Genomic DNA, 18,624 nt, shown 5'->3' with positions numbered 1-18,624 from the left:
CCTGGCTGCTCCCTTGCTGATCATCAAATGCTATAGCCTAACGATTTCTCCCAACATCTCATTGCAAAAAGCAATAGAAATGTTTAAATGGGTCATACTTTTTATTTAGGATTTAATTACACATTGGCCAAGCATGAGCTGGAATGCCTTTAAATCATTACAGACATTTTAAAGGCCCATAATCAGCAGTGCCAAATGTATAAATTATTTATCATTACCATAAAAAATGAAAAATCATAACTTGTTTCATACATACGCTTGAACAACGCATCGTACCGTTTTATGAAATGTCATACTTGAAATAATCCACTGAAATAAAGGGGCAAAAGAAATTCAAAATATTAAGTTGTTACTCAAACGTCTCTGTCGCCACTCTGGTGCGTTTCAGCATTTTTAGTTTTAAAACAAAAATATAGACTTAGAATTGCAGCTTTACAAAATATATAAATTATTATTACAGATTTTGCAAGGTTTTGTTGGAAGGTTTCTAAAAAAATTTTTTTTTTTTTAAATTATTAAAAAAAAAAAAAAAACTTGTGCGCATATTTTTGTCACATTTTATCAGTGACTAGACATTTTCCCCTAAAAACATATTTTTAAAAACACAAATGACTAAGACCAGTAACCCTTTTTCTTCAACCAAAACTCAGCATTTTACCTCTGGAAACCGTGATCCTATGAACAAAATAAACCATCAAGAATCAAATTAGTATAAATCCAGATGCGTGTGAATGAGATTTCGTCTGTAAGCAAAAAGCAAAGCTCTCGGGTCTACAAGAAAGCTGTGCCTAAACGAGCAAATATAAAAACACATCCACGTGGAAGATTTAAAAAATGTGTGTATATATATATATATATATATATATATATATATATATATATACACACACACACACATACACACACGCAAGCACGCACTCTGATATTTTGAAATATTGTTTCAGAGGCTAAAAACTTGCATGACATGTCATTGTGTATGGAAATAAATATTGAAAATTGTGTACAGGGAACAACAACAGCCTTCCCCTTTAATGCGCCTTCCCACACACACCTCCCCAGACTGTCGTCTTTACATAGAGGTCAGGAAAGGCCCTCAAGGTCAAGGCCAAGTTTAAAGGGATGAGTATAGCCCTCCCTGAAGGGCCTGTTTAGGAGGCAATGATAGACGCTGTCCCTCCTTAGGCAAACTATCCAAGTTCAAGGTCTCTGAATCTAGCTGGAATAATAAAGCGGCCTGCAGGTAAACAAAATTGCTTAAATTTCAAAGAAAGTACTCAAGCAGTCATACTCAGAATGCAATTTACGTTACTTGAAACTGAACTGATCTGTCCTTAAAAAAAGACGAAAATAATTCACCACCCTTTTTTCATGTTGTTTAAACGCTGTGCATCATCAGCGCATTTCCATTACCACTGCACAGCTGTTACTCTGGGTTCAAGACACGAGCCACTCTGTTTGTAGTCAGAGCTGAGCAACCTCACAACACGTTGTGCTTGTGCGAGGCAGCTACTGTACCCAGGAAATGCCATAATGGTTTAATTGTAAAACGCCCTGCCCACGTGCAAGGGGTCTTACAAGAAACTGTGTGTACAGTCCGCGTCCAGCATGAATTAACTTACATCTTCAGAAGACAGACACATATGTATACATTATGGACAGGGTAAGTTTGATAATCAGCATATTAATACAACATTAAAAACAGTTCCAGCGTAATGCAAGCTAAAAAGTTCAAATGATAGCTGAAGAATATGAAGAGTACTGAGTGCGCAACGCGAACTTGAAATGAATAGTTTTGCGCTGTAAGCTTTAGATGAAGTGACTAAAAGTTTCACGTGAACCGATGTAGTTAATTATATCAAAAAGCAATATTTCTTTTAAACGTAAAACAAAAAGGTAGCTACCCTACAGATGATGTGAGCGGCGTTTCTTTGCCAAACAGTTTACTTTTCCACCGGTGTTAACGTCTGCATACTTAATGGGATGCACACTTAGATCACGGAGAACCAAAAGTTATGCATGATTTGTCATCTGAAATGAAATTACAAGAAACGTTCAAGTTCATTTCTTTTTCTAAATCGCCTTTTTGATGCATATCAAACACTACAGTGAATGGTTTAAAATGAATAACTTTAGTATCATATAAATTTAAGTTCAGTTATGCAGGAGATATAATGAATACTATTTTATGCCCGTTTAGTGAGCTGGTAACGCTTATAACAATAAAAATTTGAAAAATACAGCGACACGATTCGTGGCATCCTTGCAATACTGCTTATTAGTATTTCATAGTTTTAACGTTTTTCTGCATAGATTTATTTTCACATTTTTAACGTTTTTCTGTATAGACCAAGTGCAAGTACGTTTCCATAAAGCGACAATAGCTATAGGCGACAACATGATCTCTTCATGAAAATTATAGAGTGCATTGAGCAATTTACTGTATAGCCTGTGAGTCAGGCGGCCGTAGCTACAGTAAAAGTGCTTAGAAAAACAATAGACATTGTTGTTATTGTCATTTATATATTACTCTGAGCACTGAGCACACATTTAGTCACCATGTACTCACACTCATGTCGTTGCAAACCTCTGCAACTTTCTGTTGGAACACAAAATAAGATATTCTGGACAATGGACAAATGACTTACACTGTATATGGACAAAAACAATACACTTGAGACCTTTTTTCAAAATATATTCTTGTGTGATCCACGTAATAAAGAAATGCGACACAATTTTTCGTTTTTGTGTGAACTAACCTAACTGTCTAAAACGTTTAAGGAAACACACGACAAAGAACTCTGTTGATTAAATAGCAAAGTGTTTATTCCTGGAAAGGGTCATTTTGAACTGTAGTATAACTATTATTGTATTATAGAATTTTTAATATTTAAAACTGAAAGATGCAATGTCTCTCATAGGATTTTAACATAAATTAAATTGGTTGGGGGTACCAAAACAGTTTAACAAAACGTTAGTATAGCACGCAGACTGCCTACATAAATGGACTGCATGTTTTCCATCGTGTTTTACAGCAGGCTTTATCTAAGCGTACAAACAATGCGCCAATTATGGAGCGCCCTATAGCTCGACCACTCGATAGCGCATGCGAATCAAAAGGAACTTTACCATTGACAGTTGAAAAAGAGTTTATCAGAGACTGTATTCGATATTAAATTGTGACGTATTATTATTCACATGAAATATGATACACCCTGCAATATATTGTAAATAAATAAATAAATAAATAAAGTGAGTGAGCGGCTCCCACTCATATTCCTCACGCATCTTCCTCAATGTCAGGTTAAAATCTGCTTTATTAACCTAGTCTGTAGCATGGCAGTCACATATTACATATTTATAATTATGACAGTTACAACAATGCTTGGACCACTCAAACCAGATCCTAAGAAAGGTTTTTCTTTACACTTGTAAGATATGGAGCAATTCGCTGCAGTGAGGATGCGGATGGTGTGCATAGATATATTCTACTGTTCCGCGCAACTCTAAATTATTAAGCCACTTTCAATAATAATAAAAATAATATAAATTCACATCGCATTGTCACAGTTTCCGAAATATCAATGTAAATACACTACGTTAAAGAGCCTGAATGTAAATAAATGTTACATCCACCTACAAATCAAATTCAATGATGACAACAAAACTGGAAATTCTGTAGTGAAAAGAAAGAGTCACATCGCCAATTAATACTGGCATTTTTGTGTCCAAGCAACACCATTGATGCATGGCTACTAGACCCACAGTTTAAAACTGAGGTCCCACCAAGAATTCCATCCAGTTAAATCATACATTCCTACTATGAGCGCCGCATCCCTCAATCTGTTCAGAGGCGCCTTTACTTGGACCTTTGTTCTGCTTGAGAATGCGCAAGGAATTGGAAAAATCGATAGCGAAGTTTTAAAACCCAAACACATTATAGTTTTAAACACTGAGTTACAAAAACAAATGTCAAGGTGTTCATCTTTCACAGTTAAAAATGACAAGATACTGTATGCATCTCTATCCTAAACGCCAACTGGTTTGAGGTAGGCTATATAGATATTCAGAATTTAAGTTAACATATTCACCTATATAGTCAGAATCCAGAAGGGATGAAATCAAAATAATAAAAATCTTAAGGTTAAATGCATAGACTAAAAGTTTGTTTCAGCATTATTATCTAGGAGACATGGCAAATATCAAGGAAATATAGAAAGAACAGTGGTGATAATGTGAGGACAATGTATGCTTCATCCTAATCAGAATAGAATAGTCATCAGAATCAGAATAGTCCCTGAGATTTTGATAATAAACCTGTATATGTGAATTAGAACACCGGGCTGCCTGTAAAAACATGTCCTTATGCAACTGATCTAAGTACAGTGAAAATGGTGAAAAATTCACCTTACGAATAAATAAAAAAAGATGAACTTTCTGTATTTATAAAGTCGCACTGAAAGTTTCAGTATAGTAGATGGTAGACAGAAAAACAGAGAGAAAGAAAGAATAGCTAGAAAGATGGGAGAAGTTACCTCTGCTGTTATGACCAGAAAGTATTTGCATTCAGTAATAATTCATGGAAGCCAATTTCTGCAGGGTTGGTGGGATATGGGCCTCAAATTACTGTGGCAAGGTAGAAAAACACTGAATCTGTGGAAACGAGAGGATAGGAAAATATTAAACAATTTTTGTTCAAATTATCTGAATGTTAAGCCTTAAATGCAATTATGCAAGGTGAACTCACAATCCCTCTGGAAAGCACCACAACCTTGGACTTCTGTGCAGATTTCTTTGTTTCCAAAAAAAAATTTAAATATATAAATAATATATATGTAAATATCTAAATATATGACTACTGCTTTTAGTTTGCTTCCAAAATGCCTAAATTCATTAGACAACATAAAATCACATTCATCCAAACAGCTTCCTAGACAATAAAACTCTCACAGCTTTCTGATAATGGCTGATCTTAATGACAATCTTTTGGTAAGAGTGTGGGAACATTCCAATTTTATGCACATTTCCCAAAATATTCTTCACATGCAAGCAATACATGCTTGATAAGAGTGCTATATGTTCATTATGTATTTACATGATACCTTAAAACAGCATATTACTTGTGACTTCATTAGGATGAATACAAGAAAGTAGGAATATAAGCTTTGTCATCTTTATCATTATTCTTTCATTGCGAAAGAATGCTACAATGCAAAAAAAAAAAACATTAATAGCTTGCAATTACTGCACCACACTTGTAAATATACAGTGTCTGTGAAGAACTTGAAGTGCTTTTGAAAAACAACTTTTAATTCTAGTCAATGTACAAAAAATGTACCAGGATACAGATAAAACAGACTGTCACTGGGACAATACCCTTAAAAGATGAATATTTCGCATCTTAGATCAGTAAAATGTACACTTAAAGGGACAGTTCACCCCAAAATGAAAATTCTGTCATCATTCACCCACCCTCATGTTGTTCCAACCTATATGAGTTTCTTTCTTCTGTTGAGCACAAAATAAGGTATTTTGAAGAATGCTGGTAACCAAACAGTTGACGGTAGTACAGTGGCCCAGTAGTGCACAATACAACACAATTAAAAAAGCAAAACATAAGCTCACAACACAACAAAATTAAAAAGCAAACATAAGCTCACAACACAACGAAATTCGGTGACAACACAACGGAAATGCTCCCGACCACTAGGGGGCAGTTGGTCTGCAGAAACGGGCAATTGTAGCATGTCATGGGTATTCGCGGGCGCCGCCGGGCGTCCAGTGTTGCCGGTTGCGGTTTTTTTGGGCTACTTTTATAATGTACCGTGGCTGCCTAAAGTGAAGACTGATCCTTATGTGTATAATACTTGGAATACATGCCTGAATATACCAGGCAACATAAGAACAGAGAGAAGGATGTCACAAACTATTACATGACATGAGTTTTACCCACAGCATAAGATGTTGGCTTTTACACCGCAGAAATACACAGGACAATAGCCAGTCAAAGCATGCATGTCTCTTATAAGGCTGCATGTTCCGCGTGTCTCTGTTTATATGAATAGCACAGTTTTTTCTACTACACAAACTCAAACACACCTGAGGTTCACGGTGATTTCAACGTCACACTTTATCAACTGTATTATCTCCAGAACCAAAACATTCAGTAAAAACATGTTTTCATTTAAAAATCGATTAGATCAATCTTGTGGCATCTCGAGGAAGTATCGGTGTTTCACTGACAACACTGCTCCCTAGTGGTCGGGAGCATTTCCGTTGTGTTGTGGCTTGCGTTGTGTTGTGAGCTTATGTTTCCTTTTTAATTTCGTTATGTTGTGAGCTTATGTTTTCTTTTTTTAATTGTGTTGTGTTGTGAGCTTATGTTTGCTTTTTAATTTCGTTATGAGCTTATGTTACCTTTTTAATTTCGTTGTGTTGTGAGCTTATTTGCTTTTTTCATTTCATTTTGTTGTGAGCTTATGTTTGCTTTTTTAATGTCAATGGCTACCGTCAACTGAGAGGTTACCAACATTCTTCAACATATCTTCTTTTGTGCTCAACAGAAAAAAACTTGCTCACACTTTAGTTAACTATGACTTTTGCCTCAAAGTCCTAATTTGCTGTTAGTAGTTAGTAAGGTAGTTGTTAAATTCAGGTGGATTAAGGGATCTAAAATATTAGTATAAATCATTATTATGCTTTATAAGTACTAATAAACAGCCAATATGCTATAATGCTAATAAGCAACTAGCTAATAGTGAGAAAAGTGTTACCAAGAACTTCTGAGTAAATGATGATAGTTTTCATTTTTGGGTGAACTATCCCTTTAAGGCACTGCTATGAATCTTTTAGGGGTTAAATAAAGTACAAATATGTCCTTTTGAGGGTATTTTCTGATATTTTAAGTTGATTCATGTAATCATATTTTTTCTATCTATTTCTAATCCTGAAATGTTTTTATTTCAAACAATTAATTGAAGTGCAGGGCATATTTAGGGTTGATATGTGCAGTTAGGGATGTGCATTATGTGCATAAATTTTGCACAGGATAATCCGTTTTGCAAAAATAATGATTAAATTATACAAAGCTAACTGAATGCTGATAACCTTGTAAATGTCTTATTACTGATTTTGTAGCATTTAAGGGACGACAGGAACATATTGTTGAGAACACTAAACTGTAACACAGGCTACTTTTGAGCTGGAAGCATAATGAGCATTGCCGATACGAAACTTAGCCTAATCATGCAACAGCCAATCAAAAAGCTCAAAAAGACCTTTTGGATCATTGTGGAATTATTTAAACATAAATATGTAATCAAAAATTGCATTCAAATATGTACATAACACGTATTATGATTATTATTATTGACAATTTTATCCTGCTCTTTCTGTACAGTTTAAATTTCAGTTAAAATCAGACACACCTGAACCAGCGCATCACGACCTTTACTTGAACAGCCAGGTGTGCTGGAGCGGAAAAACTATAATGTGCAGATCACCAGAATTGAGTGTTCTTGCGGTACTACGTTAAAGGTCCACGTGAACCCGAAGCCTTGTGGATCACTGTATATCTGCTTTTTGCATGCAGCAATGATAGTCACCTCTCTAGCGGTTAAAGAGGCAGGTGATGCTATGAGTCCCGATTTAGGAATATGAACGCGCCACTTTGTACTAAACATCCATACCATGTGAAATTTTGGAACAATAAACCATTTTCAAGAACCGTCACAATCAAAGTAGGCCATAAATCATGCATTTTGGACGAAGAATTCAGCTTCAGAGCAAATTTCTGTACAGATTTATAAAATGTGTCCTTGAGTCCAGCGCTAACAGTTTGTTCAGGTGTACTACAGTACAGATATTATAATAAAGTGTGGCTGCATTGCTGCACAAAGCGAATAGCCTTGATTTAAACCTCTAAAAGAAGAAGATGAAGAGGAAGAGGAGGGAAAGCAAAAGGACTGCAGAGCAAAGGTAGCGCAAAGGCACCCATGTAACATATCCTGAAATATCTTTAGTTTTTCTTATGCATATAAGAAGAAGAAGAAGAACACATTTTAATTAAATTACTTTTTGCCCTTCATTGTACAGCCAAGTAGAACAAGACAAGACATTTACTTTCAATATTTCGAATAACGGATCGTTTATAATATTTAAAAGAAACTTATTAAAGTAGACATCTAAACATTAGATGGACTTTCATAATTAAATATATTTTCTACAGTGAAGGTCAGGAAAAAAAATAGCACTAATAGAAAACTATACAGTCGAAATTTACTGTATAAACTAAAAATAAAGTATTTTCAAAACAATACCAAAAGCACAAAAAAGCGTAGGTCTGTTTTTTTTTTTTTTTTTTTTGTATGTAGCTACGAACAAAAGTACAAATTAATAGGGCAACAAATAAACAGAATCTGAAATAATGCAGTGTCTGCTGAGATTATGTAGATGACAGCAGTTCTATGCGAAGCACCCAAATAGACACGCCCACAAACAGTGCATTTCTTGGTCATTGTTTACTGATCAGTAACAGAGACTTCTTTTTCAACAATTATCAGATAATAGGAAGTTAAGTCAGCCAAACATAGTATTCTATTTTTTTTTAAAGTGGAACGCACACACAGGTTTGTCCGTTCATGGAAAGGCTATTTCTGTCACCTCCACGCGATATCTGCGCCAGTCTCCAGCCAGGTACAGGCTACAGCCCTGGTGGAGCCTTTCCCTTAACTGACAAGTGATCAAAGCACTGGTGTATAACAATACAACAGTCAGTTTGATAGGCCAAGCTGAAGCGCCACTGATGAAGCATATGTTTGAGAGACTGTCTGAATACTGGATATGCCACAGTCTGCGTCACTGGGGAGCCCGGTCTCATGAAAATGCGTATAAATAGTACGCCAAATAAAAATTGAAACTCGTGTTATTGATATGCAAAAATCGACTTTGGCTTGCATATGATACGCACGTGTTTGGCGTACATATGATACGCATCTACCCCACAACCCTAATCCTACCCATTGCGTGTCAGATGCACGCCAAAGTCATTTTTTTTCCTTTATAAACAGTACGCCAAATCGAAACCTAAACTCGTGCTATTGACACATTTTCATGAGATCGGGTTGGAGCTAAATACATATAAAATAGGAATGATAAAAGCTTCAGTAATGTTAATCGCAAACCTTACTCTACACATAATCCAAAACTACTGTTCTAAAACAGGAACGGGAACACATAGGCTACTGAATTGCAAAATACAGTAGGCCTACCTATATGTTTATAAATATAGGCTACTTTGATTTGAAATATGAAATATGAAACCTAAATCAATAAATCTAAAAAGAAAAAAGAAAAAGGGTCTGAGTGACATATAACCTTAATTTAAGCCTAGGTGTCCAATCAAACCACAATGGTAAATACAAAAGCCCTTAATGATCCACGTCGCGTGCAGTCACATGACATTTTTATCCTGTCTGTACCTGCACTGAAGCACGTATCATTGACGTTTCTGATTAGCAGAGGGCATTAGCAACGCCATGATAATATATCAATAGTAAGTACACTGAAAATATTCAGCAGGCTCGCTTACGTTCACTCGCACTTGTTCGTGTTGTTAAGATAAACTTATGTAGGCTACTGATAGATAGGCTATAAGAAAGTTTCAATAGTTCAGCACCTTTGGGTCTGACAGCTCCTGTAACGATGCAAATAGATTGTTCACCCAAAAATGAAAATTGATCAATTATTAATCCTCTCGTGTCGTTGTAAATCCTGTATGAATTTCTTTCCTCTACATATGATCCTAAATAACACTGGACTCCATTGACATTGAACAATAGCCTACACTTTTTTCCACACAAAAGGAGGAAATACATTTAAGTATCGAATTACATGAGCCTGAGTAAATGTATGTAATAACATGAGCATGAGTAAATGTATGGAATTACATGAGCATGAGTAAATGTATGGAATTACATGAGCATGAGTAAATGAATGGAATTACATGAGCATGAGTAAATGTTTTTTTTTTTTGTGTGTGTGTGTGGGGGTACTGTAACATATGCTGCGGAAAAGGCTTTGTAACTACTTAATAAAATATCGTCCGGCATTTATTACAGTAACCAATGCCAGCAAATTCTGTCTGGCAACGTTTTTTGTTTGTTATAAAATTAGTTGATGCTCGAATATTCTGACAATTTTCCAATTATTATTATTTTTATATATATAAATCTTTATCTTACGTATATTTATACGGCTCCTGAAACGCTTTCATCTCTCTATGATAAACTGTAGACCTCTGCAATTTAGGAACATTAGGATTCTAATGATTGACTTCCAAAAATACAAACATCAAACGCCAAGGAACAATCAGGGTTGGCCTATCTCGACGGGGAAGCCACTGTGACAGTATGCAAAGGGAGGTCGATCTTAATTCTCCATAACAAAAAAGTACAAAGGCCGGTCGGAGACCAAAGACAATTTAACACCTCCCTCTGTCCGCGCGCCCCGGCGGCGCCTCAGCGGATAGAGCGCGTCTCTCATTAGTAACAAGATGGGACGACCTGAAAGATGCAGAGGTGAGGGAGGAGGGGGGTGGACAGCGACTACAAAAACAACTCATCTTTCCCTTCATAAACGAACTTGGCTCGGAAGACAAGCAGTGACGAGGAGAGATAATTCCTTTTTGGGGAGGGCCTGGTCTGGGACTGTTTTGAGGACTATGAGAAGCTTGTGAAAATCCATTTGGGGAATATTTGGATTGCGGACGTGGATATCAACGATAAAATGCGTAAGTAGCCTGCAACATTCATATTTTAACAGTAGGCATGGAGGAGGAATTAACACGTTTTTGTTTTTTTTTAGAAAATGCGCCTGGTACTTGATATGTTGTCACATTTAAGTCAAGTATATAGGCCTACTGTGCAAAATCGACATCTGTGTAGCGAGTTCATTAAGGAAATTGGGAGTTTATTGAAAGCCCGGTCTTTCTGATTGTAAATGTGCTACACGCAAAGTAAACGAATGCCTAATGTGAAGTAAACTTTTCAGTAGCAGAGGGCAGGGAGTCGCCAGAGTCTACTGTTGCTCATGCTGACAGTGATCAAGGAGAGGAAGAGTGCCCTCGTATTTCACTGCTGAATGGGATAGACCAAAGTCGGCGGCACCGGACTGCTTTCACGAGGGAGCAGCTGACCCGTCTTGAGCAAGAATACTGTAAAGAAAGTTACGTGTCTCGACCCAGACGATGCGAACTGGCGGCAGCGCTAAACTTGCCCGAGACCACAATAAAGGTAATTCACGATGCAGACCTTTTCATGCCACTCTCAACCTCTGGCCCAACAAAAGCTTCTCAGGACCAACAGGCAGCATTTAAAGTGCATTTAAAAAGCGCTCATTAAAAAAAGAAGAAGTTGAGACTAACTTCTGATATTTATCAATATATATATTTTTACATTTTAATTTCATTTACACTCTTTAAAATCAATGGTTCCACAAAGAACCTTTTCAATCCATAAAAAGGTCATTTACGGTGGAAAAAGGTTCTTTAGATTATTAAAATGTTCTTCACACTAAGAAAAAAATGGTTCTTTTAAGAACTGTTCACTGAAAGGTTCTTTGGGGAACCGAAACTAGTTCTTCAATGGCATCGCTGTGAAAATGCCTTTTGGAACCTTTATTTTTAAGAATGTAAGAGAGGATTGTTTGTGTATCTTGTGAGGCTATGGGTTACAGTCAACCCAAGAAACCATAAAATCAGACACCTGATCTCCATCCCTGCTGAAACTGAAAATTTTATTGTACATCTACCATTACCTAATCCCACCAACATACTGTGTCCTTTACTAAGACCATTTATCCCTCTGTTTCATTATAGGTCTGGTTCCAGAACAGGAGGATGAAGGACAAGAGGCAGCGTCACAGTCTGAACTGGCCTAATCCACTGGACCCAAACCTGTGTGCCTTCATGGTGAGTCAAGCGGCTGCTGGACTCCCCTACCCACTGCTACCCCGCTTGCCCCTTCATCTATACTCTCATCTGGGCATGGGTAGCCTCTCAGGTTATACAAACCCCTACAGTGCCACCGCAAGGCCAGTGGACACTTTGCACCTCCCTCCCTCGACCTACCCCTGGCTCAGTGGACTTCCACAACCTGCTCTCTATTCCCCCGTCCAGACAATGCACCATCCCGCAGGATGCCACTGTCCTCACTGCCTGCACTGGAGACCAGACCACCTGCTTAAACCTAGAGGGGGAGCTAGGACAGCCACACAGCCCAAAACCTTTGGCAGTGCTTCAGGATAAAAGAATAGCGGCGTCTTTGGCATGTTAAAAAGATAGTTTACCCAAAAAAGAAAATTTTACATTTACACACCCTCATGTCGTTCTAAACCTGTATGACTTTCTTTCTTCTGTGGGACACAAAAGAATATATTTTGAAGATTTTTTTTGTCCATGCTATGAAAGTTTAAGGCTGTCGTATTTATGCATATGTACAGTTATTCAGAATCTATATCATCACTCATGAAGAGCTGTTTTGTTGTTTATCTTCCCATAATATAGAAAACAGTTTTGCTTACTTTCATAAAATATGTGATCTTTTGAAGTTTGTTTATAAACATTTTTCATCTATTGACATTTTTGCACCTGAACACTGTGGTAGATGAACTTGTGTACATATATGCTTTCCAAAAATATATATGACAAATTTGACTATTAAAAATATTTATGGAAACATTTTACTTGATGTATTTCTGCCTTTTCTTTGCCAGATAAATAATAATAATAATAATAAGTTTGTAGAAGGACAGAAAACAATTAATGCTCTACTCATTAACATTCTCAAGCTTTTACAGCCAACACGACTCTAGTAATTCACACCAACACTTTTGTCATTGTTTAACACCAACCTGTTGACTAAACAGCACTGTAATCTTAAAGACTACTTATCAACTTACAGACACAAAGCTCCTGTCATTATACTCCATCCTAGACGCAACCTGCTGAATTATGATCTTGAAAATCTAAAATCAAACAGCCTGTAACCAGACAAAACATCAACAGGTGGACAGCAGTGTCTGAGCCTCACAGACCTTGCTCTAATAAATAATGTCTGCAAGTGTGCATGTGAAAAGCCTGAATTAATGCATAAAATATGACAGTGGCAGCAAAACAGACTTAAGCCACACTTAAAAATATATGAATACATGCATACAAAAACAGTTCTTTGGCTCAGAAAGCATGCATTAAACTGATTGAAATGGCAGTAAAGACATTTATAATGCTACAAAAGATTTCTATTTTTATTTTAAGAAATGTTTCTTGAGCAGCAAATTAGCATGTTAGAATGATTATATAATATTAGAGTAATGGCTGCTGGCAATTCAACCATTCCATCACAGGAATAAATTCCATTTTAAAATATATTGAAACAGAAAACAGTTAATTTTAAATTGCAATAATATTTCATAATATTTCAGTCGGTTTTGACTGAATAAATGCAGCATTAATGAGTATAAATCAAGCTCAAACTTTTAAATGGTAGTGGTTAAATTTACTGTAAGGCTAATGAGTTCTAGCTACCGTTGTCTATAAAATGATGACTTTTAAGAATATCCTACTTAAAACCACATACACACAGCCAAAAGCGGATAGACAGCCCTGTTTCCAACACACCACACTAGAAATTAGCAATTAAGCTGTTGATAAGGTGAACAGCATTATAGCAATGGTTATGTGAATGAAGGCACCTGCTGAATATCCAGGTGTGTTGGCTTATTTTACCTGCACCTGCTACAGGTGAATTCTAGTTGAAAGGGTGCTGAATCTGTGTCTCAGTGTAAATTAACCTCGTCTGGCTTGTGTCACAATAACCCTTACAAGAAAATGAGCTGAATGCTGTACATACAATCTGATTTGTGGCTACTAATACAATTTCTGTGCTGTAAAAACTACAAGGAAAAGTGTGCTGACTCATATGGATCAAATAGTTTTTGGTATTTGTAAGGAATGTCGTAGCATTACTAAGGTATTTGGTATTTGTAAAATAATAAAAATTAGCCTACACAGTAAAATGTATCCTTAATATGGGTGCATGTATACTGCTATCACATCTCCTCATGTTTAGAGGTGTAAACTCCAACACTTTGGATGCTCAGATCATTAGAGACTAACAGTCTGCAGTACCCTTGTCTGAGTCTGACAATAACTCAATGGGTGACGTCTGCAGTAAAGCCCCGGCAATAGGTGGGAAATGACAGTAAAAAAACGACTGCTTAAAACGACTCTGAATTGCCAGTGATGTGGTAAATTGGGACAGACTGTAAAGAGATTCTCCTCTATGGTGACTGTGGGAACACCGATTGAGCACACAGTAGCGGATCTTTTGTCTGGAGAGCACTGCCGTGTGATTTTTACAACTTCCTGCTCTTAATACTGCCTCGGCCCTGAGGGAGTCAGAGGTGGACATGTTGACATGACTGCAAGTTCTCCATAAACTTTACTCTTCCATCTTCAGTAAAAAATATAAATATAAATAAAAATATTTATGTGTATTTAATGAATTCAGCCACAAATGAACACTTCTTAAAAATCATTTGATTATGATTTTTAGGAAGCTGCTTCAAAATTCAGATCAGTCTGTTCCCAGGCAAGCATTTGCAGCAGTTTTACAGGATTTTATAGTTTGCAGTCAGTACGGGTTTTTTTTTTTTTTTAAGAAATTCTTTAAAGGATGTCTTAAATTGATGTGTGAATTCTATTCCAAATAAATGGTGTTCTAATCATTAATAGAATCCTAGAAAAAAGTATCACAGTTTGCACAAAAATACTAAGCAGCACAACTATTTTCAACACTGATAATAATAAAAATATTTCTTGAGCAGCAAATCAGAATATTAGAATGACTTCTGAAGGACACTCAGAACTGGAGCAACGAATGCTAAAATTTCAGGCTTGCCAATGCAATAATAAATAAAATGTTAAAACGTATTTAAAAGTAAGTTATTATAATAACATTTAAAAAATATTACTGCTTGTACTGTATTCTTGATCAAATAAATGCAGCCTTGGTGAATATAAAAGACCTCTTTCAAAAACCTTTCAGAAAAATCTTACCAACCCTAAATTTTTGAACAGTAGTGTATTTAGTCACTGATTCACCTACGCCTGAAAACGAGATAAGTTTTTCCAAGCATCTTACAGTGGTGGACTTCCCACACAGTTACCGGCCACCCACCCTGAGTTTGCAGTGTTCATAGTGTTAAACTGTACAGGTTTGTCACACAAAAAATATGCAACTAAACATATTGCTGGATTATTAAAAAAGCACCAATCATGCTCATCTGAGAGATGAACATGCGAGACCTAAAACTAAATGTGCTAAGCTTTAAATATCCACATATATTCACAGTCCAGTTAACGTCAAGAGGCCAAAAGCAACAAGAAAGGAGTGACTTTGAAGAAAACTTTACATCCTTCTCTAGACCTCGTGGGTCACACACTTCATCACTAAACAGAGAAACATGATGAGGAAAAGCTACAGAACGTTTAAAAGGAAATTAAGTTAATTATGAAGTAAATTAAGGAAAATGAACTCTCAGAGAGGCATTAGCACTTCATGGAAACCAGTTCCCTTCTACGTGGAAACAGATGTATTGCTAACAACTGTAATAGCCAAAATCTTTTCTAAGAGAAACATTTCCATGGGTCTCATACAATCATGCATATGCACTGAGCTTCACATTTTGCTACAGCTGAAAGTAAGATGAGCAGTTTAGCGGTAGGTAGGTGGGTACAGAAAGCTTTGTTTGGTTCACGAGGCAGCCACACTGTGTGCCAACAACCACAGCTGCATCGTCTTATGGCTGAATGATTGCCTGAAGCTGCCTGAAGCAATTACCTAATGAATATGCAAGTGTCTTTCCCGCTAAAGAACTTCTCTGAACAGAGACAAACCTGTAAATTTACACTACCAGTCAAAAGTACGTTTTTGAACAGTAAGATGTTTAATGTTTTTAAAGAAGTCTCTTCTGCTCACTAAGGCTGCATTTATTTGATCCAAAGTACAGCAAAAACAGTCAAATTTAAATATTTTTACTATTTAAAATAACTGTTTTCTATTTCAAAATGTAATTTATTCCTGTGATTTCAAAGCTCATTTTTAGCATCATTACTCCAGACACATGATCCTTCAGAAACCATTCTAATATTCTGATTTGCTGCTCAAAAAAACTTTTTAACATTTATTATTATTATTATTATTATGTTGAAAAGAGCTGAGTCATTTTTTCAGGTTTCTTTGATGAATAGAAAGTTCAGAAGAATTTATCTTTGTCTCTTTCTATTCATCAAAGAATCCTGAAAAAATGTACTCATTTAAATAATGATAATGATAATAATAATAATAATAATAATAATAATAATAATAATAAATGTTTCTTGAACAGCAAAACAGCATATTAGAATGATTTCTGAAGGATCATGTGACACTGAAGACTGGAGTAATGATGCTGAAAATTCAGCTTTGCATCACAGGAATAAATTACATTTTAAAATATATTCAAATAGAAAACAGTTATTTTAAATAGTAAAAATATTTCTGCTTTTGCTGTATTTTAGGTCATATAAATGCAGGTTTGGTGAGTAGAAGAGAATTCTTTAAAAACATTAAAAACCTTTTGTCTGGTAGTTTATGAAAATCTCTTACCTTCACAGATTTGTAGTTCAATATTTATTAATTACTATTTATTTGATGCTTTTATCCAAAGTATCTTACAGTTGCAAGAACAAAGTAAACTTGAAGGAATAGTCATTATTGATGTCCAGAATCGCTACATCCTATATTTTAATTTTTCCATGGTTTACAACAATTGTCTGACCATAAAATGTCATATTAATTTACATGAACCACAAATTATCCAATCAACTTCCTAAGATGAACCCAAAACAAATACCAGCAATCACAGTTTGTATGCATCACCACTGAATCATCTTCAGTGTCCTTGGCTCTATAGCCTCTCTATTGCTCTCATTTCTGCAATCCCGTACAGTTGATAGCATAATTAGTCACGTGCATGCAGACATCCTTCTAAGACAGAAAAAGCAAAGGAGAGCAATCCAGAGAGTTATGAGTTCGTATGATGTTTCTATATTGTTGCTAGGACAGAGCTTTATTGCAGCAGTAAAATCTACAGGCTTGGCCTGTGTCAACTGAAGCTATTTAAATACTGTAAAACTCAGATATAGAGACAGAGTGATGAAATCTGTCTGTCAAAGTTGTCTGCCTTTTTTAACTGTCTGTTCAGAGTGAGTAAAAAGTTAAATAGTGATGATGATTCAGTCAGAGAACATTTCTGTCTTCTCAGAGAAGCCCCTTCACATGCTTTTGAAGACTTAGGACTTGAAGGGCAAAACAAAAGTCCATAATATGCAAAATTGACTGAAATGCATTGTATTTTATGTAAGACATGCACAAACATAAAATCACAACACTGCAAGCATGTGTAAATAATAGTCATCCAAGCATATTTAAAAATGAGGATGTCAAAACTGAATTCAAAAGTGCAAAAATACATCTGAGATGCAAAAAGACCAGCATGAGCAAATAAATAAATAAATAGAAAGAACAGAAAATAATTAAATTCTCAAAACTAGTTTAGTCCAAAAATAATGATTCCTGTTTGTTAGGATTATCAGAAAAATCATCCACCAAATCATAAGTTATTGAAGCCGTATTCCTTCCCATGTCAGACAATCACCATAAACATCCCACAGCATCACAGAAGACTCCACCCACCCTTGGACAAACTCTTTTCCTTCCTACCAGCACAAAACCGCAGTTACCGCAGTGCACACGTCAACACCAAAAGACTGCAATGGTTTTTATTCTTTCAGACTATCAGGCTCCTCAAAGCTCGGACATCTACTCTGAGGAGAAAGACTGAACTGTTGCACTGATAATAACAACCCCACTGTGTCACTTTTCAATAGGTCACAAATAGCTATTTAATAAATACATTTTATCACTGCAACTACACAATGCACCAATCACTTTCTCTGAAGTCTGCAATGCTGTCTGAAGACTTGCACAGCGACAAAATTGCACGCTATTGCCATAATCCATAATGTGAAACCCAGTGATAGAACTCAATATCCAATATTACTCAAAAAAAAAATAAAAAAAAAATACTACATTATTATAGTTCACACAAGAGCTTGAACTCAATATTCCTGTGCTTTGGGTAGAGACTGTACTTGTTTGTGAGACATAACCTGTCCATTAGCAATGGGGTTTTGCATTTCATCTCAATCTGAAGATATCACCTTCAGGAATTTCTTATCTAGACTTATTAGAAAAACACAAAGGTCACAGCAGGCAGATTGCGTCAAAACTCAAATTACTCACATACTGTATCTGGTTTGAAGTGGATGTTGCTGGAATGCACAATGCAAGCCCTGTAAGATTTTTATAAAGATACATTGCTTTTAATCATTAACCCCTAAAAACTCATAATGTGGTGAACTTTGGCAATGCTACAAATAGTTTTATATGGTAAAACATCTGCGCTGTCAGACAGAAAAAAAACAAATAAACATGTGGAGAAAGAGCAATAAACTTGCATAGTAAG

At 36.0% G+C, this 18,624-nt stretch overlaps 1 protein-coding gene across 1 annotated transcript; it reads left to right on the top strand.

The window, feature by feature from the left end:
* The first annotated feature begins 10,549 nt into the window (after nucleotides 1-10,549).
* Nucleotides 10,550-12,301, top strand: eve1 (even-skipped-like1). Its single transcript, XM_058768269.1, has 3 exons — nucleotides 10,550-10,574; nucleotides 11,050-11,288; nucleotides 11,873-12,301. Exons 1-3 carry the CDS (start codon nucleotides 10,550-10,552, stop codon nucleotides 12,299-12,301), a joined length of 693 nt encoding a protein of 230 aa, XP_058624252.1.
* Nucleotides 12,302-18,624: the final 6,323 nt, after the last annotated feature.

The sequence above is a fragment of the Onychostoma macrolepis genome, chromosome 03 (assembly GCF_012432095.1).
Source record: "Onychostoma macrolepis isolate SWU-2019 chromosome 03, ASM1243209v1, whole genome shotgun sequence".
Classification (NCBI taxonomy): domain Eukaryota; kingdom Metazoa; phylum Chordata; class Actinopteri; order Cypriniformes; family Cyprinidae; genus Onychostoma; species Onychostoma macrolepis.
This window is presented reverse-complemented; position numbering and strand designations above follow the sequence as displayed.

What these genes read in the sequence shown, in the direction of transcription:
- eve1 (XM_058768269.1), top strand. Translation starts at nt 10,550, where the DNA reads ATGGGACGACCTGAAAGATGCAGAG. An exon ending in ACGACCTGAAAGATGCAGAG is followed by an intron (nt 10,575 to 11,049) that starts GTGAGGGAGGAG and finishes ACTTTTCAGTAG; the next exon opens with CAGAGGGCAGGGAGTCGCCA. An exon ending in TGCCCGAGACCACAATAAAG is followed by an intron (nt 11,289 to 11,872) that starts GTAATTCACGAT and finishes GTTTCATTATAG; the next exon opens with GTCTGGTTCCAGAACAGGAG.